The 25654-nt window shown below is 47.8% G+C and overlaps 1 protein-coding gene across 1 annotated transcript; it reads left to right on the forward strand.

Moving 5' to 3' along the window:
- Positions 1-4766: 4766 nt before the first annotated feature.
- WSCD1 (WSC domain sialate O sulfotransferase 1) lies at positions 4767-25414 on the forward strand. The gene is made up of 8 exons (XM_009947459.2): positions 4767-5193; positions 10086-10200; positions 10952-11136; positions 14259-14380; positions 20462-20627; positions 22121-22285; positions 22979-23179; positions 25062-25414. Exons 1-8 carry the CDS (start codon positions 4767-4769, stop codon positions 25412-25414), a joined length of 1734 nt encoding a protein of 577 aa, XP_009945761.1.
- Positions 25415-25654: the final 240 nt, after the last annotated feature.

Raw genomic sequence — 25654 nt, forward strand, 5'->3', positions numbered from 1 at the left:
TCCAGCCAGGGGCTCACACCCCCTCGAGAACGGCCGGCTGTCTGCTGACGGACACGTTCGGGGAGCTGGCGCTGCCTGCTCCAGAGCTCAGGTCAGAGGACACCACCAAGTCCCTTTGAGGATCACCGCCTCTGACACCCCACTCTCCTGGGCAATGGCAAGGCCCCACAGGAGCGGGCTCTGAGCAACACGGCCTGCAGGAAAGAAACGCAGCCCTCCTGGGCGCAGGTAGGACCACGCCTTGGCCGAGCCTTTGGGAGAGCATCCCTCACAGCTGGCACCCAGCACCACGCGCTCTGAAGCCCGACGGCGCCTGAATGAACAAATAACCCACAGTGCTGAGGATCCCCCAGCGCTGGGACGGTGGTCTGACAACTTGGCTACCAGGCAGCAAACCCACTGGTGATCAAGTCATGCCAGATTTAGAGGGATCTTTCTTTTCAGATATCGGCTTTCCCAGAGGCAGTCAGGAAAATCACAGCATTGCCCATTTTAGAAAACAGATGGGAACAGATTCGTATTTTGACATTCTGGGATTTCAGGTAAGATGCATTTTTCTGCTCTGCATTCAGTCCTGCTGGTATATATAGAGGTCTTACAGAAAAAAACCCTCAAACTACTTTTTCTAACGACATTTCCAGACTAAAAATTTCAGGCACAAAGAGCTAAAATGCCGTTCAAACAACTGAATGGTTACCTGACTCCTGAACAGTTAAAAATTCACCTGTTACTAGTAAAGTGAATAAACTTATATTTTATAAAATTAGATCACTCAATGCTTTTCTGAACCCCATCAAATTCTTGCCCTCAATAACCAGATAATTAACCATTTTATAAAAACACTGCCACCAGACACATGGGAAAGGGATCCTTTCCTTGCTGAATGCACAGCAGATCTTCTGTACTACCACTCACCATCTCCAAAGCTGAACCACTGATCCTTGCCAGTGCAAATTACTTTCCTTTTTTTGGCTGCAGCATTAACCCTCTCATTGTTCTCTTCACCTAGAGGTCTTCTCTGCTGTTTAACAGTTCTCATTGCCCATCTCAAAGTCCGTCCAATTATCATTCTATAATTTTACTAACTCAACTGTCAATTAATATGGTCCTAAAAACCCTTTGGCTGTGAGAACTGATAAATAGGAACAGAAAACTCTACTTTCCTCCCACTTCATTCATTTTAAGTGAAATATGTGAAAAAGACAAATGATACATTCTCTATTACCAGATACCAGTTCATAGCCTCCTTACTCTTTCCTTTTTAATATCATCATCAAAAGTGATGCACTTCAGTTCTTTTAGGCATACTTTGATGATATTGCAATATGCAGTTTATGGAAAAATCAAATGACATTTTTTATGTCAGCAGCACTCTCTGCTATTTCCCCCTAAAAAGCAACATTTAATTTTTGAGTTGCAGATTTGCAGCAGTTGCTGTGGGCGGAGAGTCTGCTTATTTATTTGGTTGGGTTTTACTACAATGTACTGTCATGGCAACTGTACCGAGGGCGAATGCATCTGGAGGTAATTTATATATGTCATATTGACTGCAGTAAAATTGGCTTGTACCATTTAAACTTTTTCAACCACTGGGCAAAGGCAAAGTTAGCCTTTTGAGACCCAGAGGCAGCTTTGCCCTGGTAAATAAATTAATAAATAAATGAGGCAAGTCAACAGGAGCTATGCTAAACGTTTCTTGGTGTTGGGATGCAGAGCTTGCTGCATGCTTAAATCAGGTCCGTCTCTCGGGCAGTTCCCTAGTTCTGCTGACGCGCAGCAGGTTTTTCACCCCGCTGACGTGGGAGGCAGCACCCCACGCCCCGCGCAGGCGGCGGGTGGGCAGGCGGTGGCCAGACCTGTCTCCCCTGGCGCCAGGAGGCATCGCCACGTGCTGCCCAGACTGCGGCAGATCCTCTCGACAAGGGGACGATGCAGCTCCCAGCTGCTCCGCTTGACATCACTGCAAACATGGAGGAACCCGACCGAAGTCCGCTGAAAGGCTCAATACGCAGTGGCATCAAAAGTGACTAAACCGGGCCACTGCTGCAGCTTCAAGCATAACATGCCTGACCTCCACTACAGGGCTTCGATGGTCCTTCTCCAGCCGAGCTGCCACTCTCGGCACGGCTGATGAGCAACACCGGACGGTTCCCGCTGCCGCAGCGCTGCCTTTCCCACGCAAATGACTTGGACACATTGAGAACTTTGGCTCGACGCATTTCTCGATATTGTAACTTGGTCCCTTTGTGAGTAAACCAAAAGAGCTATGGAACCCTGAAGTATGGCTGGGCAAAGATGACTGCAAGTCTGATAAATTTATATAGCCTCATCTTGCTGCTGGGGGGAGAAAAAAACCTTAAACCTTTTCAATAGCTATGTGATTGCAGCCATTATCATCTCACCGATGAGGCTCTGCAGCAGCATTTTATTAAGAAGAGCCATCCCTTTGCATTACAGAGGACAGCTCGAACAGTGTCCTGTCTGCTCAGCCACCAGCCGCCAAGGCGGACAGCCGTCTCCGCCGTTGGCCAAGCCTTACCTCAAAATACTGTATGCTGCAAGGAGCATGGGAATTTCCCAGTCAGAATCTCAAATGGCTAATTCACGCACGCATCTTTCTTTTAGATTAGACAGCCTCTTTTGGGAATAGCTCAAGTTTCCACTAGCCCCACGTTAGGAACAACTAGTGAATCAAATCATACCTATGCTGATAGACACTGTTTCTTCAGATAAATTAGCACAGTAACAACCTGCAGTATCTAATTATGGCTAATTTCCTGTTCATCTGTCTAGGTACTTCTGACCCTTTTACTGTAATTCTTGAGCACTCACAATGTTGAACAGAGATTTTCAATAACTTAGCTTTAAGGGTCAGCTCTTTAGCTGGTGTAAATCAATGCATTTTCTTTGGCTTTGGAGCTGATGAGAAGTGAGGTGTGTTCAGAAAGTGGTCTTAATTTACTACAGCATGCTACAGCTACAGTGTTGGGATGCTGAGCTTGCACCAGCTCACTCTCCCAAGGTCTTGCAGAAAGCGTAGAGATAAACACGTACAATATTTTTGGATATTACTCAGCCCTGTACAATTGAGACCAGCATACATGAACTTTAACAAAAAAATACTTTAAAAAGTGCCTAAATCGGGTCCTCAAGACCACCCAACTGCTAAGATTAGCAGGCAGGGACTCCTGCCTTGTGCCAGCCCCGTTTAGCAATCCAGGCTGAATGGTCACACAAAACCAACTGAGGCTCAGTTGACAAAAGATTCAGCTAAGATTTAATATATTTTTGGCCCAGAAGTTTTTGAGCTTTGTTTTTGATTGCTGCTTAGGATAGAAAGAAGTTGCACAACTAAGTGAAAAAGGGAATGGGAAGACTTAATTGGTAGCATCTATTTAAGAGAGAGGCATAAGTGAATATCCACAAAACTTTAAATCAGAGACTGAAACAAGAAATACAGTGAACGGATGTTTCTTTGCCAGGATGGTGGATTTCAAGAGCGTGCCCCAATGGCAATTTAAGCAAAAGACATAATATTTTCTTTTCTGGAAAACACTGCATCTTTTCTCAACACTTGCCTGGCTCCACAGAGACGTGACTGACTGGGAAAACAGGAACTTATGGGGAGATGCCAGCTTTTATTTGCTACGGGAGGTTAAAGGTTCCCTAGAGCACAAAGGAGCTTTTCTTGCCCAGACAATCCCATCATGGTATACATCAGCACAACTAAAGCCTGCAAAGCTCAGAAGCAGTCAAGAGATATCTGGTGAAACTCGAAATTAATTGTTTTCAGACATTCACTAGTTTTTATCCATGTCCATCCACACGTCAGTATTTGGCAACAGAAATCTACTAGAAGAATAGCAGGGTCTCTGGTTTCTTCTAAAGCTGCATGCACAGCAACTCACACAGCTCTGTGTGCAAGTACAGAATCCCCAAATATCCTTCCAGCATAAAGCCTGACTTTACTGTGCTGCAAAGAGATTAATAATTATTATCTTATCTATTGTGAGTGGATGCAATTTCTTTTTTTTTCCCCACACGCCCACACTGCTGTTTCCTTCTGACCTGCATTTGTAGCTTAGCTACAGTTTAGCTGAAAGGAAGGAATTTGATAATATCTTCCTAAAAAGGTGTCTATACTGTGGCTGCCTGTTCCCGCCAGTGACAAAGGATGGAGATGTTGGCTATTGACAAAAGAAAATAAAGAACTTTTTTTCCAAACATCCCAAAAGAAACAGCCTCATCATAAAGGTATTTCTTGTGCATTCCAAGTTAAAAGAAAGAAGAAAAAAAAAGTAAGGCTGAAGATCTGAAACTAGTTTCTGCTTAATCAATCATTCTCATTGGATTATAGTTTTTACAGCACATTGTTATAAACAACAGATGGAGAAATGCTCAGCTAAAAAAAAAAAAGGGTGGGTGGGGGAAAGTCACCCTGATGACGGGTATTTTCTATTTGGATGTGAATCACCCTTCCCCCCTTGGTATTCCAGGTTTCAGCATCGGCTGTTTGGCAGCTCGGCAGAGCACGGCGATGGCATCACCCCGGGTACATGCGGAGCCCCTCGGCCAGCCAGGCGCCTGAGGCCGGCGGCAGTGCCGCACCAGGCTGCTCCCTCTGCCGCGGCTGTTTGGGAAGAAGGCGTTTTGTTGGGAGAAGGCACCGAGGTGATGGGCTGAACTTATGGGAGGAACCAGCGCCCGGCCAGGCAGAGATTCGGGGGCCCGTCAGGAGGTGTGAAGGGCCCGGGTTCAGTAAGGGCATGGCCAAAGCTTTCTTCAGGCTACAGAAGTTTCTCCGTCGGACCCAGTTTCTGCTCTTCTTCCTCACAGCAGCTTACCTGATGGCTGGCAGCCTCCTGCTGCTACAGCGGACCCGCTTGGTTATCCAGCAAGGTTCGCGTGGGCCCTCTGCTAACCAGGCCCTGCCCGCGCTGGACGGGATGGCCGGGGTTGGGATTGTAGACCCGAGGACGCTGCAAAACCCCCGCCCCGGTCCCAGGCTGCTGGTGGGCATGGATGCACTGCAGGAGCCGGCCCTGGACCAGCGGCACAGCCCGCGGTGGCTCGTGTCCCGCAACTCGGAGCTCAGGCAGTTGAGAAGAAGGTGGTTTCACAGGTTCATCGGCGATCAGGAGCCCATGCAAGCAGCGGGATTTAAAGCGATGAAGCACACTGCTGAACACAAAGGTAAGGGACATACCCCTGCCCCGTTTTCTGGCACACACACAAATTGCACCTCCTCCTAGGACTGTCCCAGGCAGAGACTGGTGAGCACCACGAAGTGTCCCTGCAGAAATGCCTTCCTCCTGCGTCATCACCACTTTCAGACCAGGTCTTAAGTGTATGCACAGGCCAAAGTACAATCCTGACATCCCTGGTCAGGCTGAGCTGTAACTTCCTCCAAAAAAGTAATTTTATTGATTGAATGGAAGCCCAGACAGTGAAATACGCTTGCCTAATTTAAATTGTTTTCTCTTCAAGCAGGCAGAGATGAACACTGTTTAATTGATTTTCTTTCTCAGAACAGGGAACACTTTAAAAGTGGGTTTTATTAAATTAACTATCTAAAACCACATCATACCTTACATCTAGAAGTGCCTCCTTGCTGCTACAGCTTTCTAGCATACACTAAATTCTGCTATTGCAAACACATTCACTGTTCCTGACCTGCCCTCTGTGACCATCTGTGCAAACACCCTGTCCTCAGGGGGACAAGATGGGAGCCATACAGCCTTCCTGAATCAGAGTTTGTCTCCAAGTTTGGCAAGTTTGCCAGAAATTTGCAAGAGGCCAAGGGGAGCACAAGGGGAGTTCACACCTCTGCACGGGTGCAGTGTATCAGCGGCCAGAGCACAGAGTACAATGTTTTCCAATCCAAAGGGAAAGCCACTCGGGTTTGAGAGAAATGTGAGTTGGCTCCACTGCGAGCCTGATTCTGCTGCCCTAAGTGCTGCTGATAAACACATGCATGGACTGCTTTGGCTTGTTCAGTAGGAAAGCTTTTAAGAAACTATTATTCAGAGCAAGCAAAGAAGCAAAGCAGGAGTCTGTAGATGTTCACATTTCCCACATGGCTTTACACCCTCATGACCCGCCCCAGAGAGCTGCATCATCCCAGGCGAGTTTGGGACAGCACCCCCTTGCTGGGGCCACGACGCGCTCCAGGGAGGGGTACAAAGCTGGATGCCCTGGGCTGGGCTGTTACACACTGAGCCGCTCGCTGTGCAGTGGGGAACTGGAACCTCAGCTCTGCTGTCACCACCGAAGGCTGAGCATCTCCAGGGAGCAGACAAGCCCCCTTGAGGAGCCCAACTCAGAAAGCATCAGGATTCAAACTAGGTGACTGACGGTGCTCTCAAGGCTGCAGCGTCAAATCACAAGTTTGTGACGTTTGATCCACTGCCTTTTAGAAGAACTAGTTGTTCCTGGAGATGTTTCACCAATAATAAAGGAATGGGATCTGGATGACTAGACACCACATTACTAAACTGCTCTTTAGTTTGTTGAATAAATTTACCCAAACAAAGGGGCACCTTCTGCAAAAATCCCACAAAATGGGTGCCACCTCATAACTCCTACTGAGTGAATTGTCAGAAATGGGAACAAGGTGATAGTGATGGTGTTTGGGGGATGAGTCACACAGCGTGAGTCAGGCGGACTGTAACCACTGGAGTTACCTGAAGCACCAAGCTGGAGCTTCGAGAGGGCTCCACAGGCACTTCATAACATCCCATTGGTAGCAGGTTCTGGTGGCGGAGAAGAGGCTGTGAAGTGCAGATGTCCCCCAGAGAACCCCACTGCATTTCGTGACGTGACCGAGCACATAGCCTAGGTGCTCAGAGCCCAATGACAGCCCCTGGACTAGCACGGAACAGGAGGTTGCAGCTACTCCATCCCATGCACCAGTGACCCAGCCTGGTGGAGGGGAGCAGAAAGCTTTGGGAGGGGCCCTGTCCCCATCCCCATCCCCGCTGGGAAGGGCTGGACGCAGGCACCGCCAGCTCTCTGCAGGAGCAAGACACAATTTCACCTTCAGCAAACACACCTTTTGCTGACTTTGGTGACCACCGACTTCAATAAGCTCTTCATGGACAGTTGCAGAAAGGAATCACATGAACCCTCCAGGCTACCACTTTTGTACCTGTACCTCATAAAACCAGTATTTACTGTTCACATTATTTTTTCACTCTTTTGCAAGCAGCAGACACCCTGGTCTCAGCTGCTCAGCAGAGGCTGACCATTTAACAAGCAGGGGTTCAGGCGCGCTGCGGGGAGGAGAGAAAGCAATACAGCAAAATAGGGCACGTTACGTTCCCTTGCTCTGGACGCCCCGTGATTTGTGCTTCCACGCTTGCACATGCTCCGGCAGCACAGATAGTTTCGGTGGGTTCAATGAAGTACAGCTGGCTCGCTGAAGTCAGCGAGTGTCCACAAACCCTTTGCCTCTTCCCCAGTCCGGACTGCGGAAAGCCAGCACGCCTGGTTCTCCCTTTGTGGACTGTAGCTGCCTGGGCTGCCCTTGTGTTCGGTGACTTTTCTTTCCCCCGATGAATGAAAGAATAGATAAAAAGTAGAGAAACATGGTGAGTCTTTATGAGCTACTCTGACCATGCAGAGTATGAACCTGTTCTTTAAAAACCTCAATTAAAACCAAAAATATTAATTCTGAAAATTATCCATAAAGTTGGTTAAGGCTACTGCCCCTATCAGCCATTAAGGTAGTGCCTTGCTCAGGTTCTAACTGCTGACTGAGAGGGGCCAGGACTATTTATTGCTACATTCCACTGAATTATGTTGATTCAAATATGCATCATTTGAATATCTGCCTGAACATGATGTGACATTATTAAAGTAATGTTAACAAGCAGTGGAAATTATCAATTAAAATGTAACTATCTATGTAGAGCGTGTTATCTTCCCCCCTCACTTCTCCTAGTAAACTTACAGGCCTGTTATTCCACTACGGATCCCTTCCATGGCCCAACGAACTCCTCCATGGGGATAACGCTCGAAGTTTCAGCGTTGCCCTGCAGCGCCGCTCAGGACAAGGGCACATCGCCTGCCGCGGAGGCTGCGTTTGTGCACTCCTCCTCAGCGCCATCCGAACGGCGCCCGCGCTGCCCGCCGCGGCACGGCCGCTCTGCCCCTGCTCACGCCCGGGGATTGCGAGCCAGCCCTCAGCGGGCATCCCGGGGCAGACCCCTGACCTGACCCAAAACCGATGGCATCTGCTCCGGCACATTGCGAACACCTCCCAGCTCACTTGGCCTTGCTCTGGGTCCACCCAAGATCACACGGCCTCGGGTGAGAAAATTAAAGTCCCTTGTTTTTCATCCCCGCCAAGCTATCTTGCCTGCTTACACTGCAAGTGGCTCAGTGCAGGGACCGCATCTTATCCTGCCAGGGAGACTGGCAAACACCATTAGTGAAACAAATGGAAACAGGAATTCATTAGGTAAAAAATGAACATTTTCTGTTACGAACACTTCCAGCAGATGGGGTGTTTCATACTTTCCCCTGAGCTGGTTATGCCACCGCATGGGATGCAGAGGTGACAAGGACTGGATCGCGGACGTGACGTTCTGCTCTAAGGTCGCGGAGCCTCTCCGTGACTCGTTCACAAGAGAGGTGCTGCCGGGCTGGCGGCAGCGTCGGGGGACGCAGGGAGGAGGGCGGCCACTGCCTGCATCAGCCAGCCGGCCCGCGCCTCCAGACTCGAGCTCTTTGGCCCCACACGCTGAGTTTTTTGCTGCTACTGGTTTGAATCAAAGCACCCAAACCAAAAGTCTCAGTAAAATGTAGAACACCCCTATTGCAGTTGTGTGACTCCCATCTCGTTAACAGCGTGCTGTGGGTGTACATTCACAGCTTGTGAATCTTCTAATTGCAGGTTAGCAAATTACCAACGTGCAGGTCTTTGAACCTACTGTTGTGTTTGTGGTATTTAAATGTTTGATTTATTATTCCTACCTCCCAAATCTCTGTGAGAGTGGATTGAACTTTCTCTTTCTTGTGGATTATATTATTGTTAATATAATGCTTTTTCGTTTCGTTTTTCATCATATATTCTCTTCCTGTCCACAGCTCATGTTATTTAATTTCCCTGTGTTATCATCTCAATACTGCTACTCCTAAAATCAAATTTCCTTTTTTCCTTCATATTCTAATGATGAAATGTACTTATATACACACAACTGCTGCATAACAGTGAGACTCCACACCATCCTTCCTATCGTGTATTAAAGAATGGGCTGGGGTTTTATAGTGTTTTGTTCATAACAACAAAAAAAAGGTTTAACATGGGATGCAGTCTAAGAGAAATATTTATCTTTCATATGCTAAGTAAAGCGAGACATATTTTAAGAGACTCATTTGCACCAGTGGGAAGGTGATAGTTCAGTGCGATAGCTAGACAGTGCTGCCTAGTTAAGACTGAAGTTATCTTTCCAGTACAGCTTTAATGTAACTCTATGTACCCAAAGAAAACTGATTTTCTTAATATTTCTCTTGCACCATCTCATTATCAACTAGAGATATTCAAGAAAACTTGGGAGAAATCCAACAAGATTTCTTGAACTTTGTACTGTTTTGAAGACTACCTTCTCCTTTACTTTAGAAATTGGCCATGCTTTGTCACTGAAGGGAGGGAGCTGATCAGGCGGCAGCCGCCTGCGGGAACTGTGGCTCCGGGGCGGTTGCAGACTCTGGGTCTGCAAAGGCAGGCCTGCTCGAAGGAACCCGGGTGAGTGAAAAGTCTCATTTCCCGCCTGTTCACGGCCATTGGGCAGCCAAGCTTACCCCTTCAGCAGCACCTACAAAGGTTTGGGCAGCCAAGCTTACCCCTTCAGCAGCACCTACAAAGGTTTGGGCAGCCAAGCTTACCCCTTCAGCAGCACCTACAAAGGTTCGGTAGCAGCCGACAGGTCTGCAGAGCAGGCAGGACCCCAGACAGGTTCTGACTTGATCGACTACAGCCCTGCTTGCAACTGATGGCACTGGACTGCCGCTGGATGGGATTCTCCCTCTCCCCCATCTCCATCCCATGCGCGTTGCCTAACTCTGGTCTCGCATGCACACAGGCACCTACATGGGATGCTTCAGCGATGATTCCAGGGAGAGGACACTGAAGGGAGCTGTGTTTTATGACTTAAGAAAAATGACAGTATCTCACTGTCAGGAAGCCTGTGCTGAGAGGTGAGTGATGTTTTTTCACTGCAAGTTTTTTCCTTTTCTGAACTGCGTTTGAAATGGGAAAAGCATGCATACGTTAAACATACAGCAGCCGTGAAAACTGTCTCATACCTTCTGGCATGGCGAGGAGCTCTGCCACCCTGCTTAAAGCAGACTATTTCACTGCTGCCTATTTATTTTAGCAGGGCTACTTACAATGTATTTTCTGTTGTCCTTGTCAGAAAATACTGTTTTGTTAGACGGTCTTTGTTAGATATTTGTTAAATATTGCCCGCTAGCCCAAATCTTTGACCTAAAGTATTAAACCCACTATGAACAAGCTAGCACTCCCAGAAACAGGAGCGAGTAGGATGACCGGGTGCGTGGCAAGGAGCAGGGCCCTGCCCAGCGCAGCCCGGGAAGCTGCCGGTCAGCGGGGAACAGGCAGGAACGTCCGTGCAGCTGGAGGCAGGGCTGTCGCTCAGACACCCGCATCGGCAGGCAAAGCCCACCTCACCCTCCCAAGGACCCCCTGGTCCCTGGCAGGCCATGCCGGGTGGACTGACCCCCACCGCTCCTTGCCGTCGCCTGGGGTGCAAGGTGGCTGCCCGCCTCGAGGAGCACACGCCAGTCCCCACGTGGGGCTGGCTGTGTCCCTGGAGCAGGGGGCACAAGCGTACGCCATACACGAGGACAGGCTCCCGCCTCCGTTAGGTGTGAACTCGGGAACAGTCGGGGCGCCCGCACCGACAGTGCCTGGTTTTGTTCCCCACAGGGCCTACACCTACGCGGGCCTGGCGTACGGAGCAGAGTGCTACTGCGGGAACAAGCTCCCAGCGGCCGCCTCGAAGCCCGAGGAGTGCAACAGCGAGTGCAAGGGGGAGAAGGGCTCCGTCTGCGGAGGGGTGAACCGGCTCTCTGTCTACAGGGTGGAGGACCTGCAGGCAGAAGCGCGACGACGTAAGTGGGTGTGCGACCGCAGAGAGGGGGCCGCTCTCCCCAGGAGCGACACTCGCCCCACGGCCGGGCTGGGCGTGTGGGCTGTCCCCGCTGCTCGTCTCGCTCCGTTTGTCACCAGAGTTTGAAACAGCAAAGGACAAAGGTGCCCGCAGGGCACCATGTCCTTTTGCTGCTGGTCCGGTCCCTGGCTCCCTCCCGAAATGGCAGCGCTGCTCACCGCCTCGGAGCGGCGAGTCGTGCCTGGCGTGGCTGCCTCAGGGCTGCCACATAGCAAGTTAGTGTCACTGGGGACAAAACAAAACACAGTGCAGAGTGACTGCAACAGCAGCAGAATTTCAGCTGAAAAACTTCTCCCTTTCACATCTGTTGCAGAGGGACAAACCCACACGTGTATAAGAAACAAACCTGGAAGTGGGTGCCTTGTAAATGCAAGGGCGGAAAAGCACTCCTATCAATGCCACCCTAAGCTCAGAGATTATCCTAAACAAAATCAGTGCCATGTGACTGCAGCAGGAGAGCAAGTAGAGGCCAGAGAGAAAGGCACACCAATCTCTTTCCTAGTGAGACTCCAGAGTTTTGCTCTTCCAAGGACTTCTGTTCTAACAGCGGTTGAGACTTTTGTTTCATCTTTAGATGACAACACTTACTCGTCATTCAATTAGCTACCATGGGAGATATAACAGATAAACCTTTTGGCCGGCACAAAGCACATAAAATATCTAAACAGCTGAGCAGTCTTTACTTTTGGCAAGCTCACAAGACCTTTCGGATGTTATTTGCTGAGAAGAAGCACCAAGACCTTAGGTTGTGCCAGTATTGATGGTGCTGCATTTCTTCTTAAAGACAAGTCAAGGTTTGTACAATAATCCACCCAGCTACATATAAATTATATATCAAAGGTACATAGACCTAAATTGCTAGTGTCAGGCTGACAGGCATGTTGGCAAGTTTCCCAGGAAATGCATCACTGTTTAAATCTTCAGCATAAAATACATATACATATTTCACAGAAAAAGGCAGCATTTATTTTTTTCTTAAGTATTAATGAATTAGTCACCAAATTAGTCTAGCCTGGAGCTAGATTTGTATTTTGTTTGCCCTTAGTAATACCTGATATTTGACTGTTTGAAGAATCCCACTGACACAAGCTAGCTGAGGGGCCAACAGAAGTATTAATCACAATGAACAGGAACTCTGAAACTGTATCGGCATCCATGATTTACTGCACGCGATACAGAGAACAGACCTCGCGTAAGGCCTCTCCGGAGGCAGAGCAGATCCAGTGTATCTCCATTTAAACCTTCCCAGACCTGGGGTTTGCTGGCTGCCCTCTCCGTCCCTCGCCCCGGCTCCCCACCCTGGCTCCCCAGGCACCACGAGCTGCACAGCTCCTGCACCGCAGGACTCGTGCCCCCACGTCACGTTAAATGCAATGAAACTCAAAGTCTGCAGCTACTGCATCCCGGGGATCGCTGTGGCACAGAGTGCCGTTTTCCTCGGGGCAGGATTCAGCCATCCTTCCCCAGAAAGCAGGCAGACGACGTAGTACCGCACGTTTCCAGTGTGATCCGTGAGTTCTCTGCGAACCCTGTTCCCTCCCGAGTACCACTGTGGGCAGTTCGAGCTCTCTTCCTGACCCACTGAGACAACTCTAAACACTTCATAAACATTTTGTTTCAGGAATTAAATATTGGTGTGAGATTTAGAAGAAGGTCTTTCAAGAGCATCCTGAGTAGCCAAAAAACTTCTGTTCCTTTATTCCTTGGTGCCGTGGTCACAGTGATTTGGTCCCAGGGAGACTCCCGTTTCCCCCAATTTGCATCCAGTTATGTTATTGTCACATCTCCTGAGTGATCCCAAAGATACAGGATTGCTTCTAGTAACTGGTTTGAAGAGTTATTAGAACAATATTTAAGCAGCTTCTCCTTAGATTGCTCTTGGCTCATGCTGGAGAATCTGGGCCCTTCTGCCAGGACATTCATGCAGACCCAAACTTTCCCTTCAAAACCGCACTGCATCTCTCCTGGCATCCAACACATTTCCCACATCAGTTCTGGTGAGTATTGTTTAAGGTAGCCAGTGGGTGCCGACCAGCACTCAGAAGACCCAAATTCATTCCCAAATCCATGTTTCTCCCTATTAAGTCACGCTCGGCAAATTCTGTCAGAAGTTAGTACAGAGCGATGAAGTAAAGGCATTTTCCACCTTTCTAAAGCCGACAAAACCCTAAGAATTACAGAAGTGCCACGCACCATGCAGACTTGTTTCTCTTCTAACCAGTCACACAATGTTGTTTTCTTCATGGCCGTTAGTTCACCTGTGCAAATGCACGGCCTCACCCGGCGCAGTGAGCTTCCACAAGAGCTCTGGGGTTTCGTTTGGCTCTGTCAGGGGACATTTCTCTCTTAAGCAGGAAGGAATTGCATTGCTGCTTGTAACAAGTATTTGGGCCAAATCCTGACTTCACTCACAGTGATGCAAAAAATGGAGCAATTCTGCCAAGCGCTGTGGCATTTATACAGGAGCAGGTGAGATCAGAGGCTGATGCCAAAGACCCGAAGAAAGCTGTTCTCCCTGAACAGCTTACAAAAGCCTAGTTCAGATTTCGAAGGCTGCAGCAAACTCCCTTGGCCTGAAAAGAAAGGGAGAGGGGAGAGGAGAGGGATAGCTCAGCAGCCGCGCAGCTGTGCAGGAAGGTGGGTCCCCGTGGGGGCTTTCAGGCTCGTTTAAATTCCTTTCTTTTCTGGTGCAGATCATGGGAAGCTTTGTAGATTTTTATCGTGGCTTTTAAGTCTTTCAGGGGAAAGCATGTCTTCAAAAGAAAACTGGGACTTGCAAACAATAGCAATGCCCTCCACTGGTGGAATTTAATTTAAACTCTTTGCTGCAGCCCTACTTTCAGAGGTTTGTACAAAGCTAAAGGCGTGTGCTCCTTTCAATACCACAGGATTTGCAACACATTTTTCTAGTGTTTATCATGGTTTCTCTTACTTCTACAGCATTTGGAATATAAAATTTATTTTATTATTTCTAGCTTCTGAACCTAATATTGTTCTTTGTGAAAGAGGCAGGATACTACGGACATTGTTTTCTCAAGAGAAACCTATTTCATATCCCTGCAGGGAGGAATGTTATCTATCGAGGATGTTTTAGAGCTCCAGAAAATTTAACAGACACCTTTCCAGCCTCTTTGATACAGCCCAATTTGACGGTGGAGATGTGCTCTGAATTTTGCTCCAAGAAAGTAAGAACAGTTCTCATTTCACATCCTTTCTTCTTTTTGTTATTTTAAATTTTAATCTACTAAGGGAATAGCAGAGATTAGTGCCTTAGAGCTTTGAATTTGTAAATGAGTTTCTGAAGGCCAAAACTCATCAGAGTAAATACCCAGTGATGCATCTGGTCCAACCGCTCCCTCAGTGGGGCGGCGGGTGGGAAAGCCATCAGTGATGCCCCTACAATGATGTGCAGAGAAGCGGCGAGTATCAGCCATGAGGAAGCAGACACCATTCCTGTTATGTCCCAGCCAAGCCCAGAGCCTGGTCTGACTCAGGGGGAGGTCTCGGTGGCTGCTGCTCACGGCGAGACCCATGAGCTGCCAGAGGGCGGAGGTGGGCTGGCAGCACCCGAAACGTGGCTCCAGTGGCCTCCGGGGAGCTGGTCCCGCTGGGCTCTCAGGAGCCACGCGCAGGGCAGTGAGAAGCGATGCCAGCACCCTCCGCCCTGTGTGTCCCCTCCAAGGTGGCCCTTTTGGTCCCGGGCTCCTTCACAGCGCAGCAGCAGGCACTGCAATAGCAAACAAGAGAGGATTGAATGCCGAGATACCTACACACGATTTTTATACCAGCGTGTAACTGTGTGGGCTAGGAATGTGATACAATCTTAAATATAAAAAAGAAAAAAAAGCTGCCAGAGAAAAATTTCAAGCGATAAGCGCACTGAAAGCAGGTGGACTCTCCTGGTACTTTTATACAAATCTGTCTGTTTCCACACCAGAATTTATACCCCTTTCCCTATAAAACCTATGTAATTTAAATATAATTTATTTTAAATTAAAATGGAATCATTGTAGAACTTCATGCCGATATATACGACTAAAAGAAAGCAACAAATAAGGTCAGTTGCACTCTCGTTGGCTTTTGGACAGAAGGCGCGAAGGGACACGCTAACATCTGCTGTCCTTGTGCACGCTCGTGCCCTGAGGCATCACCCTCGCTCCTCCACACTCACCACAGGGCTGTAAGAACTGAAGGAGTTTGACTTTGATGGACTTGGGGATCCTCACAGGAGGGAACAGTTGGCCCCAGGCACCCCCTGCTTTAGTGGCTGCTGCTGCAGTTGGTTCCCTTCCCTCCCTCCCCACTCTTCTGTACAGAATAGGGTTTGCTGCCTGGTCAGATTTAGCCAGCAGCCACATTCAGCCTCATGCACTAAACTGAACATTCAATTACTTTGAAATTAACAAAATTGATTAAAACTATTAAGGCAGGAGCAACAAATCTTCTTAATTACTAGGTAGAGTGAAAAAGCTGTTCCCAGGCACTGCATCCTCTATAGGAGCTCATCACTGTTTTAAGAATGCCTCATGAAATTAACTCTTTGCAGCGAATTGCAGGGAATCACCCACATACCCTGTGTGTAGTGCCTTACAAACATGCATACAAACACACTCTCACGTCCTCTATGCATGGGACTTCATGAGCAATTCTTTGCAAGCTCTGCCAATAAACTACTGTTTAATGGTGGAAAAAAATCTTGATCTTTCTGTGTCAGTTTACCCACATGAACATCATTTTATTAATATTTACCGATGAAGTGCAATTAACTATTGTTTCTCTATCTGGGAGAATGGTATGAAATATCTGGAGAAGTTGTTTTCAGATGTGCTCAAACATGAGGTCAATGTTTTTAAGCACAGTCATGCCATTCTGGTTCTGGGAGATGACTTTTCTAAATAAGTGGGTTTTCAGAGGTATAGTTTCTTCAAGGTTTTCTGACCGTGCAGCCAAATAGTGGAAGCACCTGAAATTACTGGTGACTGAGAAGGATAGGAAGAAGACGACAACCAAAATGTACCACATTAGCATGACTGTCGAACAGGACTAGGACAGAGGAGAGCAGCAGGATGGAGGAAACCCTCCATCTCTGCAAACAGCTAGTGCCTTTTCAGAGGTAGAGCCAATGCATATTTGCTTGATGAAGCTTGTGTGAGAAAGCCATCAGCAAACCATACATTCTGAAGGAGTATCTTAACAGAGTCTGTGTAGAGGGCATGGAGAGGGCTGCAGAAATGATAACATTAAGAGGGAAAGGTACTGAAGGAAGCTGAAGAAAAGGTTTGGTACCTCTCTCATGTATTCCTTCCCTAAAATGGTGCAGGTAACAACCTGCTTATCCTCCACACACACACCTTTAGCTCTGCACCATGCTACCCTTTGGAAAGTGACTGCTAGGGAGTATTTGCCCACAAAAAGACTGGCAAGGTCTCCCCCCACTTAAGCAGCAGCAATTGCATATCCACGAGTCCAACTGTTACACCCCAACTGGTGCTTTAACTCTAGATACCAAAACAAGTCTGTTACGACCCTACAGGTGTTTGTCCCCGACTTTGGTTCCGTTCCCTGCAAAATAAGATGCACAGCTTTCTAGCTGACAGCAACATACTTAGCCCTCCTGAAATCAGGAAGGCATTGTCATTTTAGTGCAGCCTGTTATGCCGAAAGGAACTACCCTTCAATTTCTATGTGTCCTGAAAAATCTAGCGGGGTTTTAAACACAACTAGTTGGATGCTTAAAGTTAAACACATGAATAAGTCTTTCTCGTTCTTTGGAACTTAGAAGAAAAGCAAATTGGGGCATACCATGTCTATTTGTTAGCCTTGCAATTGCTTTGTGCAGCTGAAATGGTAGCTCCAGCACTCAGAAGCATTTGAGATAGGAATTTGAGGTAACAACTTCAGATGAAACCTGTTAAATACCCTTAATTATCAATTTCTTTCTTAATTAAGAAAGTGATGTCACGGCTTAGTAGCAACCCATTATCACCCCATACACTGTTCCATGAATGTGTTTCTGTGGTAGGTCTCTTGGCCAGCAGCCATAGTTTTCCTATATGCTCTTTTATAAGTCAGCCTGCATACTAAATGAGCCGTCTCCATTTGAATTTGTGTTTTATATAAACAGTCCTTTTACTGCTCAGCTGCTGTATGCAGTTATATATGAAGGTATGAATAAAACCTGGAAGAACACGAAGTCTTGAGGAGAACGCCCCAGTATCTCAATGCACCCAAAAGCCATGCCAGCAAGTTTCCACACTTGAACGTTACAAACTCGGAGGTGTTTTTCTCTTCTTTATAAAGCAATACACAGAATACAGCAATCTTCTAATTTCAAAAACAGACCTGCTATTTTGGATTCCAGATGTAGCTACATGCCATTATTTACCCATAAACAAAAGACTCCTGGAATTTTGATCCAAATCCCATTGTAGAATTCATATAGATTGTTTCCATAGCTTCATTGAGATAATTTTTTAAAACACAATGAACCAAAGATAAGTAGGCCAGAACCTCAACTGGCGCAGATAATCACAGCCTCGCTGACTTCATTGCAGCAGTGAGAGGAGTATTTCAAATCAGGGTCATGTTGGGCATAACACCGCACTGAGGAACTGTCCCCTGGCCTCAACAGATCACAGTGCAAAACAAACCAGAATTATTATACAAGGGCGTGATTGGCTCTATGGCATTTATTCTTTGCTCTTAGCTTACCCAGTTCAATGAAAACTTGAAGAATGACTTCTAGGTTTGTTGCAAAACAAATATGCCCATTTTTAAATGAACCAAACACATCATTTCTACTTGGGAGAGAAATTTCCTTTCGATTAGCCCCCACCCCCCACCCCCCCCTTATTCTTTTTGGTAGCTCGAGAGAAAAATTTTAACCGCGTCAGATAGGAGAGTTAGTATAGGAAGTTGGAAAAGAAAGGAATTTAGCAGAGTAATGAGAGTAGAACAAGATTAAGTGTATTTTTAATCTGCTCATAATTCTTAATTTGGCTACAATCTAATAGAAAACAATCAGTGATTGAATCACCACATCATCTGTGTTGCAACTGGAGAATGACTGCTTTCCTTACAGCACTTAAACTACCTGTTGAGGCTTCATCTTACAAATTCTTAGGTAAATAGTCCCATTGACATCAACTCTCACTGAGTTACAGCTTGCAGGATGGACACCTGAGCCTGCCAATGCATGCTCTAAAGCTCAATCCAGAAAAATGCTTGTTCACGGACCTGCAGATTTCTCTGGCAATATGCTTGTGTTTCACTGAAGCATTGCAGATTAGTGTGCGCTGAGCTCGAGGATTGGCCCTGCACTTAAGTTACATGGTTGCTTAAAGCCTTAACCACAGCTTGGGGCACAGGTAAGCACGCAGGTGAGCACAGTGAATGGTTTGTAGTTCTGATTAGATACTGACGGGAAGTCAAGATGGAATACGTTACTTTGCAATCACTCTGCGCTGCACCAAGGAGACGGAGCGCCCGAATCATCGGCCGGCTGATTGCAGCCCGCTGCACCGACGCTGTGCATCCTGGTGCGATCCCCAGAACTGCTGTCCTGCTTCTTTCGACGCCTGTGCTGCCAGCACTGAAACTTTGAACTTGGGAAGCCCGCTCCCCGTTTCCCTCCTTCCTCCAACCACGTGCTGCCCGAGCAGGAGGAGGGCTGCAGCGGCGAGGTCAGGCCGACCGCCCTGCCTCCGGCCGGGCCGGGCACCCTGCACCGCCGCAGAGCGGCTCCCTGTCACCCAGCACAGACGCAGAAGTACGGAGAAGCATTTGCTCAGGTCTCTGCCAGCCAAAACCTCCAGCCTTCTAGAAAAGTCAATCACCTGCAGGTGCCACTTAGCACGAGGTACATGGTACATTTCTATTCTAGGCTGTGTTTGAGGACCAGGACACTTATTAATTTCTCAAACGGAGAAACACTGCTTCATTGTAAAGGAAAAATTTCTGTTTGCAGGCAGAAACAGAACTATTTTGCCCTTGGATCAAATCTGTAAATACTTTTTGACAATGTCATATCTCATTCGCTAAGCAAATGTTGGCTCTTTGGGCACAGATGGCACATGTGTTGTATTTGACTCCTTATCAGAGGATGAACACGTGGGGAAGAGTGAGAGATAAGCTCCTCAACAGTCCTGTCACGCACTTCCAGACTCCAAAAGACTTTTAAAAGGCAAAAAGTGTTGATATCAAATAGATGGAATTGAATGCTCTGCGCCCGAATAACCCCCGAGCTTCCTTCAGCCATTCTGTGGCCATGCCAAGCCCGTCCCTGCACACCAGCGCACCCCTGCGCCGCTGAGCAAGCCGTCGGGACTTTGGAAACCCAAGGAAAAATCAACCCCAGTCCTCCTGGCAAAGACGAGAAAGACTGAATTTTAGGGACAGCTTCAGCAAAGTAGGAAATGTGCTTTTCCTATTGAGCGCATAAACAACCACCAACTTCTTCAGGAAATAATTAGCACACGTTTCCCCTCAAGCTTCTCTTAATTCTCACCAATATTAGCCCAGCCTCACTGCTCCTGGGGCAGCCCCACGTTCGCCATCAGCCCAGTCCTCTCAACAGATGTGCCAAAAAGTACTTGGCGTTCTATTTCTAAGTAGTTTTTCCAAAGATACACACATTAGCTCTCAAACCCTTTATCGGCTCCTCTATGCACATTCATTTTTTGCAAACTGTGAAGAAGTCAGACTAAGATACATACCTTTTTTATGGCTTGACTTTTTTCTTTCTATTTTTAAACATGATTGCAGCAGTTAGCGGGTATAAATTTTCTTCTTTTCTTAAATTCTTTAAGTTTAAGGGCAAGTTTCCTCCACACAAACTCAAGTAAAATCAACTGAACTAGGCAAACCTTTTAACAGCTGACAACTCAGTCTGTGCAAATATAAGTGGAAGTTTGAAAGAACATCCAATTCAAAATGCTCATTTTGGCGGTAAATAAGAACTTTTCCCATACTGATGTTTTGCAGGTGGAATATTATACGATTATATTTATGAATAATGAAAAAACGCAGAATATTGTGAATTGTCAAGCTTTACAAGGCTTGTGTCTGAAAACCGATTTTTAAGACACTGCCGTATGAAAGACAGTAGTAGTATAAGAAGCATGAGCTTTACAGCGATACATCAAACGCTGCTTTGATCTTGACAGTGGCCTTGTGAAGATTTATTTTATTTTGTACAGCAGCAGCGTTCCCCGCAGGCTGTTGATGCCGTGGCATTTACGCACTGATCTATTTTCTCTCTTTCGTAGGAGTTTCCCTTGGCAGTCATCCGAGGGCGGGAGTGCTACTGCGGCTACCCCACCGGGCGCTTCTCGCTGCGCGACGGCGCAGACAGGCTGCTCTGCAGCGGCATGCACAACGCCAGCAGCGTCGCCGAGGGAAAATACTGCCTGGTTTATCAGACGCCGGTGCAAGGTACGAGCTCCAGCCTCGTTGTGCCAGGGCCAGACCCACCACTGCTGGAAACAGCCCCTGCGGCCCTTCCACAGTGGTGATCTAGCTTACAGCGGTCTTAGCCACAATGGCTGGTATCACAATACAGGCAGGAATTTAGGAAACACCCCTTGTCTAAATCCCCCCCTTGCCATCGCACTTGTAAACAGGCATCTTTCCATTCCCGTTAAGCAGCACAGCCTCCCTGCACCCTGGAAAAATAACGGTTTTGCAGATGGAGAGAACAAGGCACACGCGGGAAGGCATACCCTGCCTGAGCCATGCAGCACCCCGGGCAGCCAGGGACGAGGACCCCATACTCTGCTTCCACATCTGCTCGCTAAACACACACCCGGCCCCCAGGTTACTCAGCCACCGAGGCAGCTCTGCAGACTTTAATTTTGCTCTACCCATCTTCCTCTAAAATATTCATCTGCATACATGTTTCAAAGCCAGAAAGTAAAGCAGAGAGTAAGGCTCCAATCCAGTAAACCATTTAGGTGGCACTGGCAACTTTATCCATGCAATGATTTGCACTGAGTTCAGTGAGACTTCTCACAAGCTTAAATTTAAATAAATAAACAAATTAAGTGCTTTTTCTATATTGGTGCTGGGCTTTTTTTAACCCAACACCCTTCCTTTTCCTCCATCTCCCAAAGGTAGACTGCAGACACCAGCACTTTAAAAGATCATGCAAGAGTAATGCTTGCTTTCATGAAATCGCTAGTACTTCCCACATCTGTGTAGATCAGCAGTAGCAGAAGACAGCCTCCTCTGGACGGTGCTGGCCCTTTCTAGCCAAGGCTTCATCTAGAGGCTGCTCTGAAGAATGACGAGAGTAATTTCTAATTTATTTCCTGGCTTTTTGTTGAATCATCCCAGAGGGTCAAGATTGGTTCTCATCCTACCCTTGCTTTTACTGGCACGCTAAGGAGTAAGGCTAGGATTCACGAAAGCACGTATGGAAACCAGGTGCCCAGCCCTCATGGGAGGTTAGCGCAGTGTGGGCTCGTCACTGCCTTGGGCCCGTCGAAGAGGAACGACAGCGCAGAGGTTTACCTGAGCACCAGCTCCTTTCCGGAGGAGGGGTTTCTCCTGCGCCTTAAAACTCACCGTTTCCAGGTGTAACGGCACACGCAGGGTTTCACCGAAGGGCCAACCTGCCAGGCAAACAGCCACTAACAAACGGGCATCAAGGGGCTTTTATCACAACTTGCTGGCAAGTACAATGGTTTGCCGCAGCTCTATCAAAAAAGCGTTGCCTAACACAAAACCAGCAAAAAGCTCTTCTGAGGATAATCTCTTTGGCCTCTTATGGCTGAATTAATTTTGGGAAGTAGCTGACTCACAACCGGACTCAAATTGACATCCTATATTCATAAGAGAGAGAAGCAATAAACCCTGTAATCAAGAGCTGTCAGTGGAATTATTAAAAAGCCACAATGCTAACAATGAAATATATTCTGTACTCGCAGACACCCGCTGCACGGACAGGAAATTCTTAACCACCAAATCCAAAGTGTTCGTTGCTCTGTCGAGCTTTCCTGGCGCTGGGAATACATGGGCTCGCCATCTGATAGAGCACGCCACAGGATACTACACAGGGAGCTATTACTTCGATGGAGCCCTCTACAACAAAGGTACCGTGTCCAGAGGGCTGGGGCACACAAAGGCCTTCCGAGGCACGAATCTTTATTTACTCGCACTGGCATCCTTCTGCTTGGAGCCAGCAAAGGCTGTCACTGTCAGCACGTTTGGTAAAATTTAAACACGCGTCTGGAACGAGCAGTCTCACGTGGTGCAGACAGCAGCGGGGACTGCTCCAGCAGTGCGCCGAGCCCGACAGGCAGCTGCTTTCACAGACAAGAGCCAGGCTCCTGATTTGCAAAATTTGCACGTCGCCTGCATCGGTGCTGCTGTGCACATGGACATGTGCAGCTCCCATCTAAAAGGCTGCTCTGAAAGACTAGCTGACTAAAACAAAGTTGACTAAACCCTGAGGGTAAGACCCTTTAGTAGCACATGAAACATGAGGGTTAAATTTTTAAAAGTTGCTGATTATTCTGGGAGGACAGCATCCTGAGGGGGCATGATATTTAGAAAGCACCAAGCATTGGCCCTGTGAAAAACAGCCTTTTGCGGCAAGGGGCCGACAAAGCCCTCTGCAGCAGAGGAAAGCCTGGCTCCCAGCACACACTGGGGCTTCAGCCATGGGTTGAATCGACTGGTGCTTTCACAACAGTTTTACACCACTGTAGGGAATGATTTAGAGTGTGAAAAGGCACAGACATACAATCCAGTGCAACAGCCAACAATCCTGTCTTGTAAAACAGGTTTTAAAGGAGAAAAAGACCACTGGAGAAGCAGAAGGACCATCTGTGTGAAAACACATGAAAGTGGCAAGACGGAGATTGAAATGTTCGACTCGGCGATCCTGTTGATAAGGAACCCGTACAAGTCGCTGATGGCAGAGTTCAACAGGAAATACGCCGGACACCTGGGGTACGCCACCGACCGCAACTGGAAGAGCAAAGGTAACGCGCCGCCCCCAGTTCGGGCTGGGGGTGCCCTCTGCTGCTTGGGACAGAGTTGGGAACCTGTCTTCCCAGCATGCTGGGCAGGGGGGAATGCAATAGGAATGCAAAAATATTCAGTGGGACCCAAGTCCCATTGCAGCCAAGACCACTCCCAAAAGCAGTCAGATCTGCACTTTGGGAGGGGCTGTACGCTTGCCATACATCCACCCCCGTGGAGAGGAGGGTGGCGCAGCACCAATGCTGTGGCCGCAGAGAGTGCGGCAACAGTGCTGCCAGCATACTGTTTGGCAGAGAAAGCACGTCCGGGTGCAACACCCCTGCATAGAGCCTGTTTGCCAAGCTATGTGAGGTGAAGAAAATTTGCCCCTGCAGCATGTAATAACCGTGAGAAATCTAATTTAAGATTTGGAGGATTAAATGGAGCATGACATTTCCTGAAGGAAATTTTACAGCACTGCACAGGTGCTGCTGCACTGCAGATAAATAAGGATAATAGCAGTAAGGGGACTTGAGATCCAGTGTTCCTTGAACACATGAAAAGACTTCAGAATATGCCTGCCACGCTTCATGCATTTGACTGGCAAGCTGGATGGTCTGACTACAATTTCCCTACTGAATACACTACTGCATTCAGACTCTGCAGCAGAGAAGAGATTCGGCTTGCATTCCTCCCCATGCGTATTTTAGGCATTACAGCTGTGGCTTGGCAAAGCACGTAGCACCAGGCGGGAGGGGGCTGGAGGGAAGCGTCCCGTGCCACAGCATGTTTCTTATCAAGTTCAGGTATCACCTTTCATCAGTCGCAACTTAAGACCCACTCATCAAAATCCAAACAAAATAGCCCTTAGAAAAAAAAGGAAAATGCAGGGAACAGCTTTCCTGTACTGCAGACTACAAATTGTTCCGTTTCAGCCACAAATGCTCTTTGCCCAGCCCAAAAGCTTTAGCTAGGACTACCTTGACCCTCCGAAAATTAAATTATCACAGACAGCAAATCGAGATTGAGGTGTCATTAATGCCCAAGGCAAAGGCGGGAAAATTATTCAGCAAATTTTGTCCCAGTGATCCTGGCAGGTGACCTTAAATCCCTCCCCTGTGCCAAGCACAGAAGAATCTTCCCTATTAATCCTATTTCCTTATCCAGTCTCCCCATAAGCAGGCTGGTAAGCATGCAGAAAGATGTGTTATTCGACAGATTTGGTAGTCAGTAACACCTTGGGGCCCAGCCAAGATCAGTGTCTTGATGCTGCATTTACATAATACAAAGTTAATATATTATTTGTTTACATGTGTATTAAAAAATAAACCTGTCTCTCAGTTTACATCTGAAATGGAGGTAAAAGTGTAGGAAAACCACAGAAGCGACAGAATCTGCTTGAAGTTACATGCCAAACATTGCTTAAGCCACCACCCGCTGCCTTCCCTGCTCATACCCCTTGGCTGGCATTCAAACCCTTCCCCAGGGGTGTTTGCCCTCCGGCAGGGAGCCGCCTGCTCGGTGCGCTCACCGCTGGCGTGCACGGAGAGCTCAACTCCTATAAACAAGGCACAGGAAAGATGCAAAGCTGCCCACGGGGCCACTGCCATGCCCTGTCCCTCCCTGGGCTTCCTCGGCAGCTCGGCGGCACTCCCAGCCCTCACGGCCCGGGTGACCAGGGGGCAGCCACCGCTGGGCAGCATCTGCCTCCATGCCAGAAGCTGCAAAGCCAAGCTGCCGTACCCCAGCGCCGGCCACGCCGCGCTTCTGCAGTGTGCCCATCCAGCAACACCAGACCATGCCCAGCAACGCCGGTCTTGTTGCACAAGACAACGTTCAGAAAGCTGTTGAAACGCAGCATGGCTAACATTGTCTCATTTTCCTGGTTTTCCGGTCATTTAGAGTGGCCCGATTTCGTCAACAGCTATGCCTCCTGGTGGGCCTCCCACGTCCTGGACTGGCTGAAGTACGGGAAGCGCCTGCTTGTCATCCACTACGAGGACCTGAAGCAGAGCCTCATCCCCAAGCTGAAGGAAATGGTGGAGTTTCTGAACATGACCGTGACAGAGGACCGACTGCTCTGCGTGGAGAACAACAGGGATGGGAATTTCAAGCGGTCTGGTGCTAAGCAGAAGGATTTTGAGCCATTCACCCAGGAAATGAAAGATCTTATCAACAGATACATCCTGACAGTGGACGAAGCCCTGAGGGGAAGAAACTTCACAGGGCTGCCCAGAGAGTATGTGCCAAGATGACAGCCTGGTAGCACTCTGTGGTTTAAAATAAAAGAATTTTTCCTTAAACAAACAAACAAACAAAAAAACCCAAAACAAAACCCCAAAAAGCCAGAGCTTTATAGCAGTTAAAGCAAAGATACTTGTGGAGTCTGCTGAGAAGTGCAAATTCACTCCGCTCTTGGGTGTTCTTCAGGGCACTAAGTGCTCCAGAAGGCAAGCAATGAAGGATGGAAATTGGGTTACAAACCAAGGCAAAAA

Source organism: Leptosomus discolor, chromosome 18, assembly GCF_034619465.1.
Source record: "Leptosomus discolor isolate bLepDis1 chromosome 18, bLepDis1.hap2, whole genome shotgun sequence".
NCBI classification, from domain to species: Eukaryota; Metazoa; Chordata; class Aves; order Leptosomiformes; family Leptosomidae; genus Leptosomus; species Leptosomus discolor.